The 26649-nt window shown below is 45.6% G+C and overlaps 1 protein-coding gene across 2 annotated transcripts in view; it reads right to left on the reverse strand.

The window, feature by feature from the left end:
• Positions 1-18896: 18896 nt before the first annotated feature.
• The window catches only part of midn (midnolin), a 31610-nt gene continuing 23857 nt past the window's right edge, over positions 18897-26649 (reverse strand). For both annotated transcript variants that reach the window (XM_064935091.1, XM_064935090.1), the window contains one exon: positions 18897-22503. In XM_064935091.1, the coding sequence (XP_064791163.1) occupies positions 22241-22503 (263 nt within the window). In that variant the 3' untranslated portion in view covers positions 18897-22240. The remainder of the gene's footprint in view (positions 22504-26649) is intronic.

Below are 26649 nucleotides of genomic sequence, written 5' to 3' on the forward strand. Positions count from 1 at the left end.
ACAAAGGAAGTCAGTGTGTCTGCCTGCCAATGAGAGGCAGATATGGTGATTTAAACCTTCTGTTGTATTGAAATCCAATCAAATCACAGAAATGTAAATGCTGTTTGCAAACTATATCTGGGCCTACTTGGGAAAATATATATGGTGTTGATATTATAATGCAAGTTTCATTGAATTAAGCCCTACGTTTTTTCTGGTACCATCATATGAAACTTTCAATCACAACAAAGACAACACAACAAAGAGAAATCAGTTTTATTATATTTCCTCCGGTTCAGGGTTATTATTTGTGGGCCCTTTGTTGCGATTCGTGTCAAGTCTTTGAAAAATGAACAGCATTGAAAAACAATGGCAGATACAGATGTAGGATCTTAAATTGATCACCCTGCTGCAGAACATTTAAAACGTGTAGTGTATTTGAGGTTTAAAAAGGCTTCTGAAGTTATTCATTTCCACTTTGGAAAAACGTATCAACCCCTACAAGAATGCCTATTAATTATAATCCACATATTTATTCCCAGTTCCTGTTGCTGCAGGATTGTTTTCCTGCTGTAGTAAACTGGCTCAAATTAAGATTCTACATCTGTACGTGAAGAGCAACACGATTATGAGAGAAAGGTGGTGAACGTATCACCATGATGCAATGGTGTGCAACCATGGTGCCCTTTGTGAATGTTCTGGGGGATTAGCCTAGTTTGGGAAATGTCATAGTCTTTGCTTACCTCCTCACAGCGCACTGTCTTCACTTAGATGGTGACCTTATTTTTTTCTTATCTAAGCCATCCATGTGAGACCTCTGTTCATACGTTTATAATTCAAAATAATTTCTCGAGTTCAAAATGTGCATTTCAGGAGAATTGGGAGTCTGAATTGCATTCACATCCGGGGGTAGCAGCATTTGTTTTGACAACGTTGTAAAACCGCAGATCTGCTAATGGTGAAGTGATTTGGTGCCCCTAAATATTTGATGTTAATGTAATAGGAAAGTCATGAAAGCTTTTCAAATCTCAATTTATCGTGTCAACTGATCATTGATTTAACCTGCAAATTTATGGAACCTTTTTTCCAGTTCCTGGAGGGCTAAAGGATGAATGGTTGGACTGTAAATAGCATGTCCAACTCCCAATGAGAAATGTTTCCACATTTTATATTGCAAAGGGGCTTATCTCATTTTAATTATTTACTTGCGAGTGTGATGGAGTGCCTCAGGGAGAAATATTGATTACACAGATTTAGGACCTGCTGCCTGGCTAAATGGCATACTGGGATACTTAAATGGGAATGTCAATGTAGGGAGGTCTGGCTATCTCCCACCCCAAAGACAAAACACACAAATAAACTGAGCCGACAAAACACAGGATTGGATACACAGGGAAAGGTCAGTCATTTCTGCATTAAATCAAATATCATCTGCCTTACTGTATGACCAGTGAATAGGACTGTGATTACAGTAAATATGGTAATGGAACTGGCCTTGTATGGAGCTTCTAACGTTCTCGTGTTCTTCTTATTTCTTGTTGTTCTTCCTTATGTTATTTGTAGTATTACATTGTTATTGATTACTGGAGCTGGCAAGAAAGGCATGTCGCTGTACTTGTGCACGTGACATTAAATCTTGAAACTAGGAAATCTGCTACCAGAAGTCACCGGTGGGCATTTCAGACATATTGACAGAAAATGGACATTAAAATACGCGCATTCATCGGTTTCTGACAAGCAAGAGATCCAATCCATACCACTCACTATGTTCAAGATCCTGCCTGTTCAAACACAACAATATGAATCCACACACAAGTTCTATTCTGTCAGACAGACAAGGTCAACACCCATAACTGGGTCTTGGTTAGTACCCTGTCTGTCCCTCTACTTGTCATCAACAACAGCTGTACATTAATAGTGTAGCAGAAGGAACACCACTGATCTGGAGCTCAGACAGAGACTGAGACCCTTCTGTGATGATCAGGGGCAGTCACACTGGCGGGTCAAGGATCGTCCGTCCTGCATGGGGGCCAACGAACACAGATCAATACATAATATCTTACTAATTGAATTCGACCTGGATCGACCCAGAGGGCGGCTGGCTGCGATCTGTGGGCGAGTGCACAGTAAATACTAATGATCAGCATGGGGGAGGGGGTGAGGGATGGAGACTGTGGGGTCTGGGGGGGGTATGTCTGCTCTGAGGGGGAGATGAGAGGTGGGGGTTGCAGAGAGGGGTTTGAGTGGGCAGAGGATGGGGATATAGCAGGGAGGGGGGAATGCGGTATCAGCTGATCACATGAAGCCAGGGGGTCAGCCAGATTCCCCTATCATTACCTTAAAAGGTTTTTACCTCAAAATTAATCTCCATAACAGTGTTCGTGTTTGGACATGGTCAATTTGACAGTCTCTGTAAAGTTGTTTATGTGCGCAAGTGTGTGTGTGTGTGCGCAAGTATGTGTGTGTGCTTGTGCGTACGTGCGTGTGTTCGTGTGTGTGTTCGTGTGTGTTTGTTTTACCCCCATGTCTACTGGAAATAGCTGACAGGGTCATCTTGTGCTTTTCAAACAGTACCCCAGCCTCTTCAGACTCTGGCATGGCATCTTTATATGCACTGTACATAAAGCAGTAATTCCACATATATCAATAGAAATGAAACGGTTAGTTGTTTTTCCATCTTACCCAACTACACTGAACAAAAATATAAACGCAACGTGCGACAATTTCAAAGATTTTACTGACTTACAGTTCATGTAAGGAAATCAGTCAAATGAAATAAATTCATTAGGCCCTAATCTATGGATTTCACATATCTGGGAATACAGATATGCGTCTGTTGGTCACAGTTACCTTAAAATAAACGTAGGGTCGTGGATCAGAACACTAGTCAGTATCTAATGTGACCACCTTTTGCCTCATGCAGCTTGACACATTTCCTTCACATAGAGTTGATCAGGCTGTTGATTGTGGCTTGTGGAATGTTGTCCCACTCCTCTTCAATGTCTAAAGTTGCTGGATATTGGAGGGAACTGGAACACGTGGTCGTACGCGTTGATCCAGAGGATCCCAAACATCCTCAACATGTCTGGTGGGAATGCATGCATGGAAGAACTTGGACATTTTCAGCTTCCAGTAATTGTTTAAAGATCCTTGCGACATGGGGCTGTGCATTATCATGCTGAAACATGAGGTGATGGCGGCGGATGAATGGCAGGACAATGGGCCTCAGGATCTTGTCATGGTATCTCTGTGCATTGCATAAAATGCAATTGTGTCCGTTGTCCGTAGCTTATGCCTGCCCATACCATAACCCCACCGCCACCATGAGGCACTCTGTTCACAACATTGACATCAGCAAACCGCTCGCCCACACAACACTTTACACGTGGTCTCTGGTTGTGAGGCCTGTTGGACATACTGTCAAATTCGCTAAAATGACGTTGAAGGCAGCTTATGGTAGAGAAATTAACATTCAATTCTCTGGCAACAGCTCTGGTGGACATTCCTGCAGTTAGCATGCCAATTGCACGCTCCCTCAAACTTTTAGACATCTTTGGCATTGTGTTGCATGACGAAACTGCACATTTTAGAGTGACATTGTATTGTCCCGAGCACAAAGTGCACCTGTGTAATGATCAAGCTGTTTAATCAGCTTCTAGATGTGCCACACCTGTCAGATGGATGGATTATCTTGACAAAGAAGAAATGTTCACTAACAGGGATGTAAACACATTTGTGCACAACATTTGAGAGAAATACGCTTGCTGTGCCTAAGGAACATTTCTGGGATCTTTTATTTCAGCTCATGAAACATGGGTCCAACTCTTTACATGTTGCGTTATAACATATAAATATGTGTTTGAACAAAGCTTCTCTCCTTAGAAAGATATGTGTGGCTTTGCTCTGTGTAACAATCTCTTTCAGGTAAAGAGAACACAAAGGCCGTTTGGATCCTTTTCATTCTCTCCTAGTGTGATATCTACCTGATGCAGCATAACATACATTCACTGTAACATGTAGTTCTCTATTCCTCAACCACATAAAAGGTCACATACTGAACGTTAACGTCAAGATTTCACCTTATCCTATTTCCGCTACCACTATGACAGGTCACACTGGTCACACAGTCACACTATGACAGATCACACTGTTAAAGCCCTGCTGAAAGTTGTTTACCAGAAATGAGTGCAGAATTGTCTACAGTAAGCTAATCACACTGAGAATTAACAGTCTCCATACCAGGAACAAAAACACTCCTTCGCAGTTTATTTGGCCGGTTTCGTTTTTCTAACGACAGATTACTATGTTTGTTTTTACAGAACCGGCGTCTGTCGAAGCAATAAGCGAAGACATCTGTGTATCTGACAGCCTTCAATGGGGTCAAGCTGAAGAACAATCTATGGCAAAAAGCTCTCGGTCAATTCCACCCAGCAACACAGCCCTTGTGACAAGGCCAATGTGTTGGTATCATTTACATGGCCAGGGGAGGGTACATTTATTTGAGTCCATCTAATTGACATTTGTGGATCGATGTAACAAAAAGCCTCTCTGCAGAGTCTGCCAATACACACCTATTCCCAGGAGACCCCTAGGTCCACAATGCCACGTGCTTGGGGCCTGGCACCTCATCTGTCACAACTATCTGCCCGATCCAGAGGACCTCTTCTCATTCTGCACCTGCCCCACCACACAATCTCCATTGATCAGCGGGGGTACCTATCCCTCCTCTAAGACGCTCCATATTGTTGGAGGCACAGCTCACTGGGGGTCCTGACTGATCCCACCATGGACGATTGGATCACACGAGAGGTATTTATTTGATGGGTTAGTAGATGTGTCACTGGGGGAAACGCTTTGTCTATTGTCATCCAATTCCCAGAGCATACCTCAGTTATGATAGAACGAAATGGAATACAGATCTTACTCATAGAAATCATTATGTCAGGATTCCTACGATAAGTCATGATGACTGTTGTGCATTAAAAGGCCTTAATAACGTCAGTGTTGTAGAACCGCTGGCCCTTTGAAGATAAGTGGTCCTGTGTAACCTGATGACGTGGACTAGTTCTAATCACAGTCCAATTTGGCAGTTCCGGCTCGGAAACATGACCATGCTAAACAGCATCCACAGATGTTTTCTGAGGATTGGTCTTCTGAGTGGATTTAAGTTCTTGGTTGGATCATCATAACTGACACTCATTGGTCAGTCATTGTAACACTCTGGAACTATTGACTTGCATCACTTCCTGGTGGAATCCCAGAGTATCTGGTTCCTCAGTGGGGGCCTAATGAGTGTAAGACACGTTCTGAGAGGAGTGAAACCCAGGCTGCCCCAGCACCTGTCACTCGTCTTTCAACTGGCTGTTTGAGGAGAAAGAGGGAGTGAGGGAAGGAAGGGAGGGAATGAGAGAAGGAGGGCGGGGTGGGGTGGGGTGGAGAACAAGTCTGTCTGGATGATTATAGGGGGCAAACAAGCAGACGTGCAGGTGGTGAGTGGGTGAGGGGCAGGGTGTGTGTACACACTGTAAGTGTGTGTGTGTGTGTGTGTGTGTGTGTGTGTGTGTGTGTGTGTGTGCGTGCTTGCATGTGTGCGTATCTCTGTGTGTTTGGGGGGGGGGGTTAGTAACACAAGCTGAGATGCTACCCCCCCTCTCTCCCCACCAAGGCTACAGATTTATGTGGCATTTCAGAGAAGGCTCAGTGTGGGTGGCTCAGGGTTAAGTCTTTCCCCCATCCCACTCCTCCTCCTCCGCACCCCAGACCCCCTGCGCAGTCCCCCTCTGAAACCCCCACCTCCACCACGTGCCCAAAGCACAATCAGCTCCCCCACTCTACCCCCTCCCTCCACCAACGCCACCGCCCAACCTTCGCCTAACTCCCATTCTAAGTAGGGCCTCCTTTATGGATATAGTCTGAGCCCCACCTCCAAGCCTCCATGCTAATAGACCAGTAGCCCCATCAGCATTAGCCCGGGCCTAATTACCATCAGTGAAGCCATAATTAGTGAGGGATTTTTGGTGCGTTGGTGCGAGTGCTGCGGTTTAATGAGCCGGTGGGGAGAGAGGTCAGGGTGAGGGGAGCAGAGACAAGAGGGAGCATCACCCTCAGAGGAAGCTCAACCACTCAGGGTCATACAACATACATCTGCTCCAATGGGGCTGTACAGTTATTGTTTTTTTAGGGAATGATTTGTGTTACACAGACAACACTTCAGGCACCAAAATAATATGCATTCAGTACAAGTGATTCTACTGAGGCAGTTTTGAGCATTTATTCACATAGTTAGGGTAGGAGTGCTGATATAGAATCAGTTCAGCCTTTTAGATCATAATGAATAACATTATATGGACAGGGGGACCTGATCCGAGATCAGCACGTCTCTGAGATAGCTCAATTACTCACTTTCCTCAGTACATACAGTATATGATGCAAATGAATACAACAGAGTTGTTTCTGCTATATAAAATGAGATGGGAAGTAGGCTATGTGAATAATGTCACTGACTTAAATCAAGCGTCACTGACACAATTGCAAACAAAGTTATTTTGATAATGGCTGACTGGATATGTGTTTTCAATACAGATCACAAGACAAAGTCCAAACAGGGTAACAAGGATCTGAGGTTACTTGAATAATACATTGAAATGATGGCATCAGAAAATCACAATGCATTGTTATTATTTCTCTCCTATTGTGGTGTTTACACAAGAACATATTTCTATTTGTTACACTTAAGTAATGGCTGTCATTATTTAGACTGCACTATTTAAACACTGTCCTTGATTTGCGTACAGTACATAGTGAACATATGGCCTTTGCCAAGAGAGCCATTTTCTTAAAGGACAAAGCTGTCAAAACATTTGGCAGCGCTCTCATCATTTTCTGTAAGCATTCAAAAGTTCCTCAGAGTCTTTGTTTGTTTTATGTCTCCCGCAGCTGCTCCCTCTTAGTCTCTCTGTACTAGAAATGACGTCAAGCGAACGAGAAAGGCGAGCCTTCCTCCCTGCTTATGGTTTCAGTTTGTTACCATGGCAGCACGCCCCACTTCCTGCCAGAGTAGGGCTTCCTGTGTTCATACATTTTTTTGTGCGTGCACTCCAGAGGAGATACTAAGATGTGTTTACAATACAATATGAGGGGTTTTATGAACAATGAGCTCAGGGCTTTCCTTAAATGGTCATTGTAAACCTGTCTGTCTTCCTGGTGAACGTGAATTATTTAAGTTTATTATTATGGTATCAAGAATCTTCAGGATGCACAGCCCACATGGACTTATAGTACACTGTATTTGCTGTAGCCAGAAACAACAACAAAAATATAATAGTTATATGTGCACATGCAGTACATACGTACATGTCGTCATGGATATCCACATACTTGTTACGGTTTTCTAGGTGTGAAGGAGAGTCGGACCAAAATGCGGCGTGTAGATTGCGATCCATGTTTAATAAACTGAAGCAACACCAATCCAAATACAAACACTACAAAAACAATAAACGTAACGAAAACCGAAACAGCCTAATACTCGTGCAAACTAGTACACAACGGACACTAAGGACATAAGGACAATAGGACAATCACCCACGAAACACTCAAAGAATATGGCTGCCTAAATATGGTTCCCAATCCGAGACAACGATAAACACCTGCCTCTGATTGAGAACCACTTCAGACAGCCATAGACTTATCTATGACACCCCACTAAGCTACAATCCCAATACAAAACACACCACATACAAAAACCCATGCCACACCCTGGCCTGACCAAATAAATGAAGAAAAACACAAAATACTTCGACCAGGGAGTGACAGAACCCCCCCCCCCCCCAAGGTGCGGACTCCCGGATGCACACCAAAAACCATAGGGGAGGGTCCGGGTGGGCGTCTGTCCATGGTGGCGGGTCCGGCGCGGGACGTGGACCCCATTCTATCAAAGTCTTAGTCCCTCCTCCTCGTGTCCTTAGATAGTCCACCCTCGCCGCTGACCATGGCCTAGTAGTCCTCACCCAGAACCCCACTGGACTGAGGGGCAGCTCGGGACTGAGGCAGCTCGGGACTGAGGGGTAGCTCGGGACTGAGGGGTAGCTCGGGACTGAGAGGAAGCTCAGCACTGAGAGGAAACTCAGGCAGGTAGTTGGATCTGGTAGATCCTGGCTGGCTGGTGGTTCTGGCAGATCCTGGCTGACTGGCGGATCTGGAAGGGTCTGGCTGATTGGCGGATCTGGAAGAGTCTGGCTGACTGGCAGATCTGGAAGAGTCTGGCTGACTGGCAGATCTGGAAGAGTCTGGCTGACTGGCAGATCTGGAAGAGTCTGGCTGACTGGCGGATCCTGGCTGACTGGCGGATCTGGAAGAGTCTGGCTGACTGGCGGATCTGGAAGAGTCTGGCTGACTGGCAGATCTGGAAGAGTCTGGCTGACTGGCAGATCTGGAAGAGTCTGGCTGACTGGCAGATCTGGAAGAGTCTGGCTGACTGGCGGATGCTGGCAGACTGACGGATCTGGAAGGGTCTGGCTGACTGGCAGATCTGGAAGAGTCTGGCTGACTGGCAGATCTGGAAGAGTCTGGCTGACTGGCAGATCTGAAAGAGTCTGGCTGACTGGCGGATCCTGGCTGACTGGTGGATCTGGAAGAGTTTGGCTGACTGGCGGATCTGGAAGTGTCTGGCTGACTGGCAGATCTGGAAGAGTCTGGCAGATCTGGAAGAGTCTGGCTGACTGGCGGATCTGGAAGAGTCTGGCTGACTGGCGGATCTGGAAGAGTCTGGCTGACTGGCGGATCCTGGCAGACTGACGGATCTGGCTGCTCCATGCTGACTGGCGGGTCTCTAGCTGCTCCATGCTGACTGGCGGCTCTGGCTGCTCCATGCTGACTGGCAGCTCTGTCTGCTCCATGCTGACTGGCGGCTCTGGCTGCTCCATGCTGACTGGCGGCTCTGGCTGCTCCATACTGACTGACGGCTCTGGCTGCTCCATGCAGACTGGCGGCTCTGGCGGCTTCTTGCAGACTGGCAGCTCTGGCAGCTCCTTGCAGACTGGCAGCTCCTTGCAGACTGACAGCTCTAGCTGCTCCATACAATACTGGCAGCTCTGGCTGCTCCATGCAGACTGTCATCTCTGGCTGCTCCATGCAGACTGACAGCTCTGGCTGCTCCATGCAGACTGGCAGCTCTGGCTGCTCCATGCAGACTGGCAGCTCTGGCTGCTCCATGCAGACTGGCAGCTCTGGCTGCTCCATGCAGACTGGCAGCTCTGGCTGCTCCATGCAGGCTGGCAGCTCTGGCTGCGCTGAACAGGCAGGAGACTCCAGCAGCGCTGTAGAGGCAGAAGGCTTTGGCAGCGCTGGACAGGCGGGAGACTCCGGCAGCGCAGGAGAGGAGGAAGGCTCTGGCAGCGGTGGACAGGCGGGAGACTCCGGCAGCGCAGGAGAGGAGGAAGGCTCTGACAGCGCTGAACAGGCGAAGCGCACTGAAGGCCTGGTGCGTGGTGCTGGCACTGGTGGTACTGGGCCGAGGACACGCACAGGAAGCCTGGTGCGGGGAGCTACCACCGGAGGGCTGGTGTGTGGAGGTGGCACAGGATGGGCTAGACCGTGAAGGCGTACTGGAGATCTTGAGAGCAGGGCTGGCACAGGACATGCAAGGCTAGGGAGGTGCACAGGAGGCCTGGTGCGTGAGGCTGGCACCATCTTCACCAGCCGACTAACACGCACCTCAGGACGAGTATGGAGCGCTGACCCAGGTGCCATCAAATCCCCGACACGCTCCGTCGGGCGAATTCCATGCTTAAAGCACCAACACAGCAACTCCCTCATTTCTCTCTCCTCCAATTTCCCCATTAACTCCTTCACAGTCTCTGCTTCGCTCACCTCCAACACCGGCTCTGGTTCTGGTCTCCTCCTTGGCTCCTCACAATAAAAAGGGAGAGTTGGCTCAGGTCTGACTCCTGACTCTGCCACACTCTCTCTGAGCCCCCCCCAATACATTTTTGGGGCTGACTCTCGGGCTTCCTTCCACGCCACCGTGCTTGTCTCGTCAACTCCATTCTCCTATAACCCTTTTCGCACTGCTCCAGCGAATCCCAGGCGGGCTCCGGCACTCTCCCTGGGTTGACCGCCCACCTGTCTATTTCCTCCCAAGTCGTATACTCCAAACATTGTTGCTCCTGCTGCCGCTGTTGCTTCTCCTGCTGCTCCTGCCTGTTGACACGCCGCGTGGTCCTGTTTGGTGATTCTGTTACGGTTTTCTAGGTGTGAAGGAGAGTCGGACCAAAATGCAGCGTGTAGATTGCGATCCATGTTTAATAAACTGAAGCAACATGAATCCAAATACAAACACTACAAAAACAATAAACGTAACGAAAACCGAAACAGCCTAATACTCGTGCAAACTAATACTCAACGGACACTAAGGACATAAGGACAATAGGACAATCACCCACGAAACACTCAAAGAATATGGCTGCCTAAATATGGTTCCCAATCAGAGACAACAATAAACACCTGCTTCTGATTGAGAACCACTTCATACAGCCATAGACTTATCTAGAACACCCCACTAAGCTACAATCCCAATACAAAACACACCACATACAAAAACCCATGCCACACCCTGGCCTGACCAAATAAATGAAGAAAAACACAAAATACGTAGACCAGGGAGTGACAATACTGTAATGGCTGTTGGAAGGAGAGGACCAAGGTGCAGCGTGGTATGTGTCCATATTTATTTAATGAACACTGAAATCACAAAAATAACAAAGTGAACGACTGAAACAGTTCTGCCTGGTGCAGACACACAACAGAAAACAACTCTCCACACCCATAGTGGGAAAACAGGCTGCCTAAGTATGTTTCTCAATCAGAGACAACGATAACCAGCTGCCTCGATGCCCACTCGAGCCCGGCCGATACGAGGAGCTGCGATGTAGCGCACGGGCTATGCCTGCGCACTGGGGACACCATGCGCTTCCCGGGATAACACGGTGCCTGCCCAGTCAACCTCTCTCCACGGTAAGCACGGGGAGTTGACTCGGGTCTCCTACCTGACTTAGCCACACTCCCCGTGTGCCCCCTCTAATACATTTTTGGGGCTGCCTCTCGGGCTTCCTTGCCAGCCGTGTTCCCTCAAAGCGCTGGCTCCCTTTACCTGCTGCCTCCGCTCTCCTGGCTGCCTCCAACTGTGCCCATGGGAGGCGATCCCTTCCAGCCAGGATCTCCTCCCATGTGTAGGAACCCTTCCCATCCAGAATGTCCTCCCATGTCTATGAGTCCATTCCACGCTGCTCCTGGTTACCACGCTGCTTGGTCCTTTTTTGGTGGGTAGTTCTGTAACGGCTGTTGGAAGGAGAGGACCAAGGTGCAGCGTGGTATGTGTCCATATTTATTTAATGAACACAGAAATCACAAAAATAACAAAGCGAACGACCGAAACAGTTCTGCCTGGTGCAGACACACGACAGAAAACAACTACCCACACCCATAGTGGGAAAACAGGCTGCCTAAGTATGGTTCTCAATCAGAGACAACGATAACCAGCTGCCTCTGATTGGGAACCATACCAGGCCTAAACATAGAAACACAACACCTAGACATACAACATAGATTACCAACCCACATGACACCTTGACCAAACTAAAAATAGAAACATACAAAGCAATCTACAGTCAGGGCGTGACACATACATACATACATACCAGTGGTGTGTATTCATGGGTGCCACAGGCTTCCCCCAAAACATGTACCAAGAAATAAAAAATATAAAAATAACGTATCTTTCGTCTCTCTTTGTTTCATAATTTTCCTTCAATTTGCAAGAAGCTGAATGTATCTCACCGGGGAAAGCATCCGAGCGAAATAGCGTCCCAATGTCTCGATATGTGTAGCCCATCTGTCTGATCCAGTCTGGTCAAAAAGAGTATGATATTACTGACACTTGTAGCATTGAATGCAAGGAAAGCCCGTGAGCATTTAGCCTCCCTTGATAAAAAAAAGTCCATCAGAATTGAGTGAGCTCAATTGTGAATGGTCCTGGCACACCAAAAAAAAAGTGTCAAGGGAAGCCCGTTTGGATTTGTCTTCACACCAATCACATCACATCAAAACTTCACTGGCAGAAACAAACTTGAATTGTTGCATCTCTTTGTGTTGTTGTCTTCCGGTGGCTAGCTAGCTCAAATTGTCCATTCCCTAAAAGGGTGGAGATAGGGATTTGGACTTACTTAATTCTCAATACTGGCCAATGATTATAACGATGAATCTGATCCAACCATAAATTCATACATTGTTCCTCTGTCCTGAGAGGATGGAACCTCAATATGTAGCTAGATGTAGAAGGCTAATGTTTAATAGCTGGAGAATCGATGCCCATGAAGTTAGGCTAGTGAGCAAGCATTTTAGCCAGGTAGCCTAGGACAACAGAAAATAAAAGTGTGTACTGTATGGCAGAGTCATAGACTGTTTCGGGAAAATGAAAGAGGAGGATGGCATTGGCATTTCCCTACAAGTAGGTTGAGTCAACATGTTTCTTCTACTTACACACACATGCATGCACGTAACCCCCCCATACACACACACACACACACACACACACACACACACACACACACACACACACACACACACACACACACACACACACACACACACACACACACACACACACACACACACACACACACACACACAAATCAGAACCATGGACAGCCACATTATATTGAGCTTACGTTGATTGGACTAAATAGTTATTGGTATCTTTTAGTTGCCCCCGTGTTGGCCTGAGCATGAGGTGATCAGATGATGTTGAAATGTTGCTGGAATAGTGGAGGCAGCTCCTGTTTTCTTTGCAACTTATGGTAACTCTCTGGTGTTCTAAATCAATAGTTGTTTAGTAGTCTGAAAATGAAGGTCATGTGACTGATTGTTACAAGCAATATGTTTTGTGGACTCCACAGGACAGATGTTGCTCTCCGGTTTTGTGATGAAACAAAGCTGTGGTTGAATTTATTCTGCCACTGTGTCTTCTTATTGTCTCTGCCTTAGGCCTATATATCACAGTGTCAAGGAAGATGAACTAACAGGTTATAGAGCAAACAACACAATTATCACACAGGTTGTAATATGGCTTTTTTTCCTGTCTTCACTTCCCCAGTGATTTTACCCACACACCGCTAAAGGTATATACATACATATTTGCCTTCCTACGGGAATTAAAAACTATTTAAAAACAAAAACCTTTAAATGATACAACTTATCTTGTCGCATCTTCCAAGTCTTGGAAATTCAATTTGCAACCAGGATTGTTTTTTCTTCTAAATAGCCATTCAAGTGTTTTTTCATTACTAATCCACAAAAGCTACTCTCAAATTATCATATAAAGTACAACAACAATGCAGTGGATTCTCGACCTCCCTAAATCAAGACAGTACATAGTCGCTCTTCTTCATCTATGCCATTAATACTACAATTACCAGAGGCAGTATCTTGTGCGCACACACACACACACACACACACACACACACACACACACACACACACACACACACACACACACACACACACACACACACACACACACACACACACACACACACACACACACACACACACACACACACACACACACCACTCTGTCCATTCCCAAACCTCGTCTGACATTCCCATCAACACCCATTTGCAATACAACTACTATAATCATCCCTATGCTTAAAACAGGCATTTTCTACTGGAATGCAGATGTTTAGACATGTTATTTCAAAAGACCATGAAATTGTAGATGCAAAACCAAAAAGTGGTATATCTTGGTCAAAATCTGCTCTTTGATGTGATTGAAAGTGCTCTTTGACGTTACCATTAAATACGTAAACACTGGTTGCAAATGATAAACTATGTTGTACGTGTGTGTTTTAAATGGTGTGAGATTCCCTGTGCCTATCTGTGACGTTCACCAGAGATCTGCGTCAACTCGACTAGTACGTACAGCCATATGTCTTCCCAGCCACCTCCTCTTCCTCTGGTAAAATAATACTGCTGAGCAGACAACTGTTATGTCATTAACACAGGCCTCTCTCTCTCTCTCTGCCTCTCTCTCTGCCTCTTTCTCTCTCTGCCTCCCTTTCTCTCTGCCTCTCTATCTCCCTCTGACTCTCTCTGCTTCTCTCTTTCTGCCTCTCTCTCTCTCTGCCTCTCTCTCTATCTCTCTTTCTCTCTCTGCCTCTCTCTCTCTGCCTCTCTATCTCCCCCCTCTCTCTCTACCTCTCTCTCTCATACTCCAACGCCTAAAACGAGACCTTTGAGCTGGGTGCAGAGATTTGACTATGTGTGGGTTTATCATATTTTCCACTGAGGCGAGCCTTGAGAATGTGACAGCAGTGTATACACAGCAGAGAGCTTGGTTGAGAGACTACCTTGAGGCAGACACCCTGGTAAAGAATCAATGCTGCATCTAAGAATGCAGAAGCTGTGATATTCTATTCTTGCAGGTGTATGCTATTTTATTATGCCGATTATCCCACGTATTTTGGGTTGGTTTGCAGAATCCCTGCCCTGGCGTCAGAGAGGGAGGGGCAGACAGAAGGACCACCCTCCCTCAGCCTCAGCCTCGGCTGCAGTGTGGAGTTGGAGTCATGCCAGTTCCCTTACATCCAGCCCCGTGCTGCACTCTGTATCAATGACCTCAGCTGTTTCTCCCCACTGTAATGCCATTCCATAACTCCTAGTGCCACATTTACTGATGATGGGGTTGAGGAAGAGGGGGGTGCTTTCTGGGAAAGAAAAACGCGAACGAGGCCGGCCTAAAGTACTGGACTCTGGCTGCCCTATAGCACCTGTTGGAAAGCAACCAAAACGCTGCCTGCCTCACTCTGCCCTTGTAGAAGAGCAGCACACTATAAATCACGTGGTTTGTACAGCAGTCCAGGTCAGCTTGGAGCAGCAATACACATCACCATTAAGTTAGACAGCTTCATAAATAGTCACGGAGCCTGAGTGTTCAAACGGAGGTTCAGCCTCGACACTGAACACTCTGTGGTGGGAGTGTTGAGGGCTAGTGTGTAGGTCAGGTTAGGGCCCGTGTCACAGCCAGTAAATGGGAGGATGAGCAACAGGCGAGCAGCCAGCTTGACACTGATTATTAATTTGTAAAGGCACCCTGTGACTGGCTGTGGCTTTGTAGGCGAGAGGTGGTAGCAGCCGGGCGAGCAGAGCAGAGAGGAAGGCGTATGGGAGCAGGGCCAGTCGAGGTGAAACAAGCTCAGCTCAACTCGCCATCTTTCTCACCACAGCTGCTAAAGGTCACCGGAGAAACTGTACGCGAAGCCCTGCTCTTTACTAGAAAGAAGAAGAGAAAGAAACGCCCCAAAATACATAGTGTTGAGCACATGACAGCCACAGCAGAGGCCACCAGCTAATTCGGCTGTGAGCGACCACAAAGTCTTTAGCAGGTGGGGACTTGGATGTACTCGCACAGACCAGAATGTCAAACCTAAATGTTAACCCAAATTATCAAAAGAAGCTCACCTTCACCTTATGGTACGTTTGAACAATGCATAATTAACAAAAGGCCCCCACAGTATATTGCTCCTATGCAATTTTTAAAAGTGACAATGGCTCAATCCGGTCCTTCTCAGAAATGTTTGAGCTTTCCTTTATCTTTCTAACCAACCATGGACAGTTGACAGTTGACTAGCGGCCAGCACGTGGTTGTGTTAGTCCACATCCTGTTTACACTAGGTCTACTCTAACCATAACCCCTGTGTCTCTTCCCACTGGTCAGGAGGGCATGCGTTAAGGTCAGCTCTGAGGGGTCAATCTTCGTTGATGTGAATGGTCAGCTGCCCCCGCAGTTTCATTCACTCTCCATGTGATGTTCTGTGCAGCGCGTCACGGACGAGTGCAGGAAGAGAGCCTGAACAGATATCAAAGGTCCCCTCAGCTCACAGCTGCATTAATATCCACCAGGTAATATTTCAAACAATTTTCTCTTTTAAGTGAGCAGGTGATAAACAAGAACTGGACAAAAGGAAACAGAGTCCCAGCAGCATCTGACAGAAGTCATGAGAACTACAGCTACACGCAAGAGCCTGGGGGGATACTAGTTCCTGCTCCAATGTTTGTTTGTGTCCAGGAGAGCGCTCTTTCAATGTGTTCAGTCCATTACCCAGACTCTGATTTCAGCCAGGACTTTGTGATCACAAGAGGTTGTTTTCTGATCGTGGACATGATTCTTATGCAACGCGATATTCACGGAGTTGTGTAACCATCGGACACTGAGTTGAATCAAATGATTTTAGTTATTATTCAAATGTATCCAACCCTCTCAAAGAAAGCCTGGTTTCGCAACCAGAAAGTCATCAACATTATGTCGAGGATGTAACCTAATGTCCTATCATTTCACACTTGAACAGCAAAAGGGCATAGTTGTGTAGTAAGATGTCAAGGTTTTTCTGTTGGTGCGCACTTCTCTGTCACATGTCGGGGTACAGCTGAGGCGACTGAAATGAGACAACATGTGAAAACCCAAGAACAGAGGCTCTTGTATCCCAGAACCACAGGATTTTCAGTTTGTGGTGGCAGTTGTGGTCTCAGTGAACACAGACGGTCTTTCTATCTCTTCCCTCCTGCTCAGTTTCACTCTAGAGTAGAAACTCACACACTCACACGCAAACACACTCACAATCACGCGCTCACAGATAGTGACACCAGGCCTGCCGTCATCACTCACAGTGTGGAGGCAGAGAAGTTTACCAAGTCAGAGTAGAAAAAGAGGGCCTCTTCTGGGAAATTCGTCAACCCATGGTTGTAATATTACTGTGCACCCAGTGTGTGACCATAATAGTTCTCTCTCTCTCTCTGCTCTCTCTCTGCTCTCGCTCTGCTCTCGGTTCACACAGCAGTGTAATAGACAGCTACAGTGGCAAGGTGAATACACAAACAACAAAGACACAAAAGGTACAGGGGGTGCAATTTGGGTTTGCAATATTTTCAGCAAATGTATGTCAACATTTTTTTCTCAGCTGTGTTTTTGTTCATTTGCAGCTTTAGGTTTCTTCTATCAGATCAAAAGCCAGAACAGACAGTTATGACAGTTATTGTAACAGGCAAACCTCATTTCTTACACACCTGCACCAAGGGATGTCTGTCTGCTAGGGGTCTGCTAGGGATCTGCTAGAATCTTTCCAATTCTACTCTACTGGATTACAATGTCGTCCGTACATTCTATTGTTTTCTGAGGAGTAACCAAATCAATAACTCCAGGGTACCCCAGGGTTCAATAATGTGTCTCCTTATATTTCTTCCCCAAATGGACTCGCATATCTATCATCGGAATAGTTATATCCATGAATATGATAGAGGTTTCCCTCACAATATCTTCTAAGCTCTATCCCTGCTCTCAGCTAAAAGGATCCATCGAGACTTTGGTTCTGGGAACTGATTCCTAAATTGAATGCCAGAGTTTGATCAATGGCTAATCTTTAGTTTCATCGATATTCTGCCTTTGTGTGGGATTCCTTATTAAAGTGGTATGTCAAGCATTTATTTCCTGCTGTAGGCTGTGTATATGCTTGTGTAGAGAAGGGCAGCGAGTGGGAGGGTTTGATTTGCTGCATCTGTCATCACAGGGAAAGAAAGGAGTGAGGAGTTTCACCTCTACAGTCCTACTCCATAGCTATCTTCCATAGCCAAGGTCTAAACAAGGCTATACATCTGCTGGCTGGAGGTTGGCACAGATGGTATTTATTGCATTCTAATCGGATAACAAAAGCACCACGTTCTGATACCACGTCAGAGATAAAAGTGTGTGGATCATCCAAGGCCTAAATACTACGAAAGGAAAGACCACATATTTGGTCGAAGTGGATCATTAGTGATTGCTAAAAGACTCAGAACTTCCTAGGAAAATACAGCACTTTACCACTTAATGCTAAAATGAAACAAATTGCTTCTTCCTCCTAAATGTTACCCTTATCTTCTTTTATGTACAGATGTAGGATCTTAATTTGATCACCCTTTGAAAATAAATTTGACATTTCAAAATTAAATTTCCCTTGATCACCCCGAGAAAAATGTCCATGAATTATAATCCACACAATAATTCACATTTCCTGTTGCTGCAAAATTATTTTCCTGCCGTAGCAAACTGGATCAAATTAAGATCCTACATCTGTAATCCACAAACTTTAGTAGCTCTAAATTACTCTCTTCCTTTATTTAGCAGACCTCGTTACAAGATCACTATAGCAACACACCACTTTCAAAACAGCTTTTCCACCCACAGCTTTGCTGCTTTCCCCTGTAAATAACATCCATCCATGGAATGTGATGCAGCATTAGCCTGACACATTCTGAGCAGCAATGCCTTGACATACAGTAGCTTGGTCCTTTCAAGTGCAAGTCTTTCAGGCATTTCCTCACATCCAATACATGCTGTTCTGTTCTGTTCTGAGCAGCATTCCTTCTCCAATCTGAGTGTGTGCTTCAGAACCTGACACTAACTGCAGGAATTAGAGAGCTAGCTCATTTCACATGAACTACTTGCTTACCAACTGCTCTGCACTACCATCTCTCTCTCCAATCTGTCACTTCGTTCTCTTTTCTCGACTTCCTCTCATCCTCCGCCCGGTGGGAGGATGTGGGAGATCTCATCTGCCTTTTCTTGCTCTCTTCTATCATTCTCCCCGGTGGCAGAGTGAGCCAGCTGGTATACTAGCTCAAATCTTTGCCATAGTACATGATGGGTAAAGTAATACTTTATCAATGTACTTCCTAGCTCTTTTCCTTTTTCCTAATGTCACTCCTATCTGATTACCTTATGAAACAGACTTTCATATGAAACCCAACTCTTATTCGGTACATTTCACTCAATACTCAAAATTCAATATTCTTCAATAGGGATTTGAACAACACCGACACAGACCATTGGGCGTACTCGTTTTGTTTTTTATTTATTACCTAAAAAAGAAAAATGTTCTATCACAAGTCACACTGAAATGTATTGCTTAAGAAAAAAAAATATATGTAGACATTTTTTAGTTTTTTAGGGGAAACATGATTTCCGTTATATTTCACCAAAAACAAAATAGGACATAGGCATTAGTCGTTTCTACGTCCCAACCACCTTCTCCCACTTAAAAAAATGCACAAAGAAATACAGAATTCACAGTTACCATTTTGGTTTCATAAATTAATACAGTCACACATGTGCTACACCGGTCTATAGCTAGAACATTGTAAATTGTATTCTTGACTCCTGTTATTATTTTTCAATGGTTGGCTACAAGAAAGAACAGGCAACTTAAATGATGTGATCAGAACTCCACCTACAAACTGTTTTGTAAATGCCCACCCCACACCTCTTTTGTCCCATCATCTCATCCCATGTCATCATTTTATGTTGTTTTTTTGTTTTTTTTTCACACATAAGTGAGGCACACACAGAGTATAGTTCATACATATATCAAAAATCTAATTCAATTTAGGGGGGTGAATTGTCCTTTGAAATGTCTTGTCCAAGGAGACAGGAAGTGCATGTCATGTGGTCTCACGTCCTCAGAAGACACCTGTCCAGTCAGAGTCAGGGCACTTTGTTGCCATAGTAGCACACTGCAGTCAAAACTTCCACCTCAGGTACTTTGTTTTGTCAATGTTGGTGGGCAGGACAGAGCGGGGTGTTCGGACAAAGAAGACAGACAAACATAGCAACACAATGGAGAGAAAATGGGAAGACCGATTGAGGAACAAACACAGATTACAAACACATCGATATTAATTCACTCAACGTGCTTACCCCTAAAAACTACAGCTCCCATGTGGTTACAGCCTTTTATATTAATTCATCAATTCATCAATGGAAATAATTTGTTCATCTTACATCTGACCCACACTGCAAGGGCAACGTTTTAAGGCACAGAAGCCTTGACATAATAGAGACTCCACCTGCTAAAAGCACAAACAAGAGATGCCCGAATCCTCAGTGACAATGGCGTCTTCACAAAACACAGGTAAAGAAACAAACACACATCCCCACCGTGTCCCCCAGTCCCCTCGTGTCTCGTTTAGTGAAAGGTAAGGCCACTGACAAAAAGACAAGGTTTACCAAACAGGTAATCTCCCACTGAAAACTCTGTGAGTGCAATCAAGGTAGGGTAGGGTCAGACATTGTGTTTTACATAGAAGTTTGGGTTCTGTGACGATGCGTACTCTGGTCCAATGGTTTTCCCTGTTAGTTAGTCCCAAACATGCACCTTGTTGAACACTATGTTATTGAGTTAGGCTGAGAGGACTAAGGGCTGGTTGCTGCCTGGGTCCTTGTCTCCATGTTGAGGAGAACGGTGTTGGTTGAACCAGCGTTTAAGGGAGGAAAGTCAATTGCTCTTTGCTCATGATCATCACTGTCCAGGGAATGTTCAGTTCAGAGTGAGCAAGATATGAGTCCATTCTTACTTCATCTGCATTCGTTTGCTTTGAGAATACTTGGAGCAGGACAGTGTTGCTGTTCTTTGCAAATAATAACCTAACCAACAAAAGCGGCTAAGCATTATTTTTCCACAAATTCTCCAAAGCACCAGTTTCGTGTATATATTTTTTCTTCCAACAATAAAAAGGTCAGGATAATTCACACTTTTTGCATGCAAAGAAAAGTCACTTTTCCCCCGTCTATCAAAGTCCCATGTAGCAGCAAATCTCTTAGTAAGTCTGTAAATGGCCTAATCTGATATGTGAGGGAATCCATTGGTGGAGGCACTGGTTGATGAAACTGGAGACAGGTTCCCTGCTTGGGATTTCTTAGCTTTCTTCCACCTCTCTTTTCCATTACTAGAAAGTAGCTTGACATAATCAACATTTTCTAACAAACGCCTTGGTTAAAGTGGGATGTTGGTTCAAAAAGGAATACATGGGAAAGATATCTAGAGCGTCTGAATGGCGAGTATTCTCTGTACTGAACCTCCATTGTTTGAGTGACGAAAGGGGTGAATCAGCCATCTTCACTGTCACACACAAACACCCATACGCACACGCTTATAAACCCCTGCTAAATATGATACAAATGTGAGATCCCCACCTATATTTGAACTAGGCTTGTAGTTGGGTTCAATGGGATTTTTATCCATTATTTGTTTGTGGCTATATGACCCTAATGAGTGAATGAGCTGATGAATGATTGAATAAATATGTTTGTTAGCTATCAATTTAATGAATGGCTTGACCCAAGCCATACTTGGCTACTGTTTTTTGAAAACAGCAGATAAAAAGTGAAATAAAAATAGATTTGTTTCCATATACATTTTTTAATCATGATTTTAAAATCTTCTGAAGCACTCCATTAATATTTATTTATTTATTTTATTCATTAATTCATTCCTATTAATACCCTACTGTATGTTACTGAGGTTGCTGTTTATGTAATAGTCAAAACTTTAGTCAAAACCCCATTTCCAATGAGTCATTGCTCCTCATATCCCACTTCCTGCACACTCTGACCTGCTGTTCCAAAATCATGAAAAATGTGCAAATCAACGACTACTTTTAAAATTGTTTATGAAAACCTGAATGCTTTTTGAACAATGCTACATATTTGTTTAGAAAAAATAAAATAATATTAAGTTTCAAAATGGAAATAAAAAGATAACCCAATAGGTAAAAAGTCGACTCTGGTCGGTGAAGTGGAGACCTGGAATGCCCATTAGAGTAGTCCAGGGATGGCTCTGGGGCCAAGGGTTGTCTGTCTGTCTGTTTGTCCTGTGTGTAGTTACACCACGGCCCCAGCCACCGACAATCCTGCTCAGAAGTCCAGTGTGAATCTCTCTCCAGAGTTCTCCTTGTAAAACTAAAACAGAAAAACAGAAAAACAGACCAAAACACCACCACCCCCATCCAAGTCTGCTATGCTCAGTTCAGTTTTAGTTGTTCCTCATAGGAAGTACATATTTTTGCAGTCCGTATGCATAACGTAGTCTTGTAAGTCCATACATATCCGTTCCCAGTCCAAACGTCAAAAATCTTTTGTTGTTTTTGTTGTCTATTTCTAATGGTAGGAGGCTGTTGAGGACATGATAAGATGAAAGACAACAGGGAGCCTTTTGGTGTGACAGTTCGTTGTCCCAGCGAGAGAAGAGGATGACTAGGTTTCTTCCCTCTCTCTGTTTTTCATGCTCCACACTCGGCTCCAGCTTGTTTTCCATACCTCTGAAACCATTCCCAACTTCCTTAACCCGAGTCCTCTGCTGCCTCTTCATTATCCAGCCAATCAGCATCCTCGTCTTTGTCATTACGCCATGACGAACTCAGTCTTCATGTCAGCCTTGACGTCGGGCTTCCACACCGAGTCATCGAAGTCGAGGTCCATGGATCCCTCGCTGGACGTGCTGCTGTTGCTGTTGCTGCGTCCCGCCTTGCGGTTGGGCAGCCAGTGGTAGGGCGCTCTGGAGTCCCGCCTCGCCTTCCGGCGCAGGCGCTTCTGCTGCATCAGGAGCTGTAGACGCTCCACCTTGCAGCGTGTCGCACGGTTCTCTGTCTGACGCACACGGTCACCTGGAGGGAGGAGAGGAAAACAGAAGGTCAAACATTTTTCAAACAGTCTGATTTTTCCATGACCTTTTGATACACCCTGCTTTGCAAGACGTACAGAGCACAGTCCAACAGAGCACAGTTCAACAGAGCAAAGTCCAACAAATAAAAAATGAATAAAACATATGTAGGCTCTTAGAGGAGGATGTATATTTGAGGGAACAGAGTGTTGTGTTCAGTGTGCGTTCAGTGTGTGTTCAGTGTGTGTTCAGTGTTATCTAAGGCCAGGAAGAGGACAAAAAAACATAGGCTGGTTTGGTAATGATGCTGGGGTGCAGACAGAGAGAGAGAAACAGACATGCTGCTGTGATCATTCTGTAGGCTCTGAGACACACAGACACACACAGACACAGACACAGACACACACACAGACACACACACACACACACTTTTGTTAGTGTCTGGGGTGTGTAATGAAATGCCCCACTGTGAAATATTAGCCATGTGTCCTTCTTCTCAAACCCTTATCACTGTTTGGGAGAACTGGGACAGTCTCCCTGAGATTGCACAATCACCGAGAGAACACACACTCACTACTGCACATACCCTCTAATTTCTTCCTATCATATGCAGTCACATAACTACGGCTGGCATCCCAAATGAGTGTCTTTGTCAGAGCTGTGCAACTAAGTGCATTTCTGGCTGTTGATGTGCCTATAGCAGAGGCTGATCTCTAGGGAAAGGCCTTCGGTTCCATTGTGAATGCCTGCTACACCACCCAACTCAGCCTTCATTTAATTTAGAAATACATTCAGGAGCTGGAGAGGAAGGGACGGCAACCACAATCAATTAGCTAGCTCCATTAGTATCTGTCTCAGAATGAAATAATTAAATAATGGTCTAGAATGTCAATAACCCAAAGCACAGCCCATCTCTCCCTCTTTCTCGAAAACATACACACACACACACACGGACAAACACACAAAATGCATGAGCACAAGGACACCCTCGACCACACTGAGGCACACACAGGCACACACACTTACACACCTCGCACACCAAACACACAAGCACGTACACACTGACACACAAACACACACGGCAGCCGCAGCAGAAGCAGTAGCTTTAAACATGGATCGATGGCAAATGAAAAAGACCTATTGATTAAACCTTAGCTCCAGTGCAGCCATCCATCTCCAGCCGAGGACACTGCTATTGGCTTTCAATAGAAAATGCAAGCGAATGGAAATGGTAAGCGAAGAGAGCCTGGGATTTTTTATTTTTCCCCCCTCTACTCCTTCTTTATGACTGCAGTTTCCTGCTTCCAGCTCATTGACCCAGCATCCCCCTCGACCCCCCACTGCCTCCCCCTACCCCTCTACCCCCCTCCATGGGCCAGTGTCCCCAGAGAGGGCTAGTTGGGGTGGAGGGGAGGGGCGCGGGCTGTGGAATTTCGCCCTACGGGTGATGGGGAAGGGAATGGGGTAGGTGGACGTTTTTTTCAAATCGATTGTGCCTTCCCTCCTCCTCCTCCTCCTCCTCCTCTTCCCCCATCGGAATGAATTCCAGACTCTGTGTGGGCTTAATTTACCTCTTCCCTTCATTTGCTTATCGGATTGAGCAGAGTGATTCTCTGGCTATAAATATTCACTAGTCCTGGCAGTGCATACTAACTAACTGCATTAAACAGAACAAGGATTGGGCTATTCAGCACACGTTATTCAATGTTTTCCACACTAGATAAGAGTGTCGTATACCATAGGACTATATCTCCTGCCTAGTGCATAAGGGTAACAAGGGGGTTCTTGTGCATTAGGGGCATTGTTCAGCTGCCTGCATGCAACGGCTATACATTCTGCCAGGGGCTTTGTTCCCCCTGCGCGCCCCCCTCCTCTCCCCTCCTGTCGCCTCTTACACAGGAAAGAAACCCCTCTATGTTCGCTCTCTCTCTTTCTATGAGAGAAAGGGGATTTCTCTCTCCTTCCGCTGCCCTTTATGTATCTCTCTGCCTCTCTCTCGCTCGCTCTACATCTCTCTCCCTCTCTCTCTAGTCTAAAGCCACAGACAAGCGTGGGGTTGTCTCAAACAAGCGTGGGGTTGTCTCCTGCACCTAAAAGCTGGTCAGGCGGGGGTCACACAGCTCAAGCCCTGCTGAATGAGGAAGGACTGGAGCCTGGGGCATGGCCTCATTATAGGACACACACACAAACAAACACAGTCAGACCCGCATGCCCTACAATGTGCCCATGCAGTTACACAAACTCCGGAGGTTCTTTACAAGTCATCAGACACACAACCTCTCTGTCTCCACACTTTAACACTGTGTAAAGACTACAGCCATTTTCCCTGCTTTTAAATGTCAAGTATATGTGAGTTTGGCTGCCGCACGCACTGACTTTCACCTAGTCTCACACACACGTTAACACGCAGACTCTCGCGCTGGGCATTGTGGTGTGGGGTCTTGAATGCATTCCCGGTTCAGCCATTCGTCCGGTCTTTGGCTTGGCTGGACCCCTGGGAATATTTTTGAGGCAGGACCGAACCTGTGTGTGTGTGTGTGTGTGTGTGTGTGTGTGTGTGTGTGTGTGTGTGTTTGGCTAGTCATTAACCACACAACACCACTATTATTTGAGCATACACACACACGCACACACGTGCACACCGGCCTGCTTGTATAGATGCTGGAGCTGACGTGAGCAGTAGAACTGGAGGGAGACCAGACCACTGTGACTGACCCAAACTTGACTATGTACAGACTCAATGAGCACAGCCTTGCTATTAAGAAAGACTGTCGTAGGCAGATCTGGCTCTCAAGAGAAGACAGGCTATGTGCACACTGCCCACAAAATGAGGTGGAAACTGAGCTGCACTTCCTAACCTCCTGACAAATGTACGACCATATTAGAGACACATATTTCCCTCAGATTACACAGATCCACAGAAAAATCAAAAAACAAACCCAGTATTGATCAACTCCCATATCTACTAGGTGAAATACCACAATGTGTCATCATAGCAGCAAGATTTGTGACCTGTTGCCGCAAGAAAAGGGCAACCAGTGAAGAACAAACACCATTGTAAATACAACCCATATTTATGTTTATTTTCCCTTTTGTACTTTAACTATTTGCACATCGTTACAACACTGTATGTAGACATAATATGACGTTTGAAATGTCTTTAATCTTTTGGAACTTTTGTGGGTGTAATGTTTACTGTTAATTGTATTGTTTATTTCACTTTTGTTTATTATCTACTTCACTTGCTTTGGCAATGTTAACATATATTGCCCATGCCAATAAATACCTTGAATTGAAATTGAATTGAGTTGAATTGATAGAAAGATAGAGGTGGATGGGAGGAAGGAAACAAGGACAAACACACCAGCAGGGAGAATCACATCTTCCTTCCTGTTTCTCTGTGACCGAACACTGCTCTCTGACGCACTGTGCACAGAGAAAGAAGGAAGTAACAGCACATATTTTCCTGGGAATCACCAGAAGCAAATATTAGGTAAGGGACAGGTCAGGGGCAGAGAGAGCAAGGAATACACAACAGAGGGCAGTCCCTCCCTCTCTTTCTCCCTCTCTTTCTTCCTCCCTCCCTCCGTCCCTCTTTCCATGTACTCTCTCCCCCTTTCTGGTCACGCAACCCTCCTGCACCCTGTGCTGCTCCTCCATCAGCACTTTATTGTCTGTACCCGTCCTCCCCTGGAGCAGAGCTGTGTGTATGTGTCCTCAGTAGACACTCAGGGCTTTCACAGGCCCAGTTAAAGCCTACAGAGACTAAAGGCATTGACAGGAGTAAACCATAGACACAGAGCCGTAGCTGACTGAGCCATGAGGACAAAACCCTCTCCAACTCCCCCCCCCCCTGCTGTGCAGCTGCTCAGGGAAGACCAATAAGAACCACGTACACCTGGCCCCACACTCCTCCCTTTACCATCCATCCCTCTCTCTCTACCTCCCCCACCCCCCTCTCGTTCTCTCTCTCTGTACCTTCTCCTGTCCTCTCATCTCACCCTGTGTGGACCAACCCCAAGAAACCAGTGGGAGGGGTGTGAGGTTGTTGGCGTGTGTGTATAGGGTGAGCATAAGGAGAATACTCCAAAAGCCCATGTGGAATCCCTGAACTCCACCCAGCAGAAAAACAACTGGAGAGGCTCCCCTA

This window comes from Oncorhynchus masou, chromosome 24, assembly GCF_036934945.1.
Source record: "Oncorhynchus masou masou isolate Uvic2021 chromosome 24, UVic_Omas_1.1, whole genome shotgun sequence".
Classification (NCBI taxonomy): domain Eukaryota; kingdom Metazoa; phylum Chordata; class Actinopteri; order Salmoniformes; family Salmonidae; genus Oncorhynchus; species Oncorhynchus masou.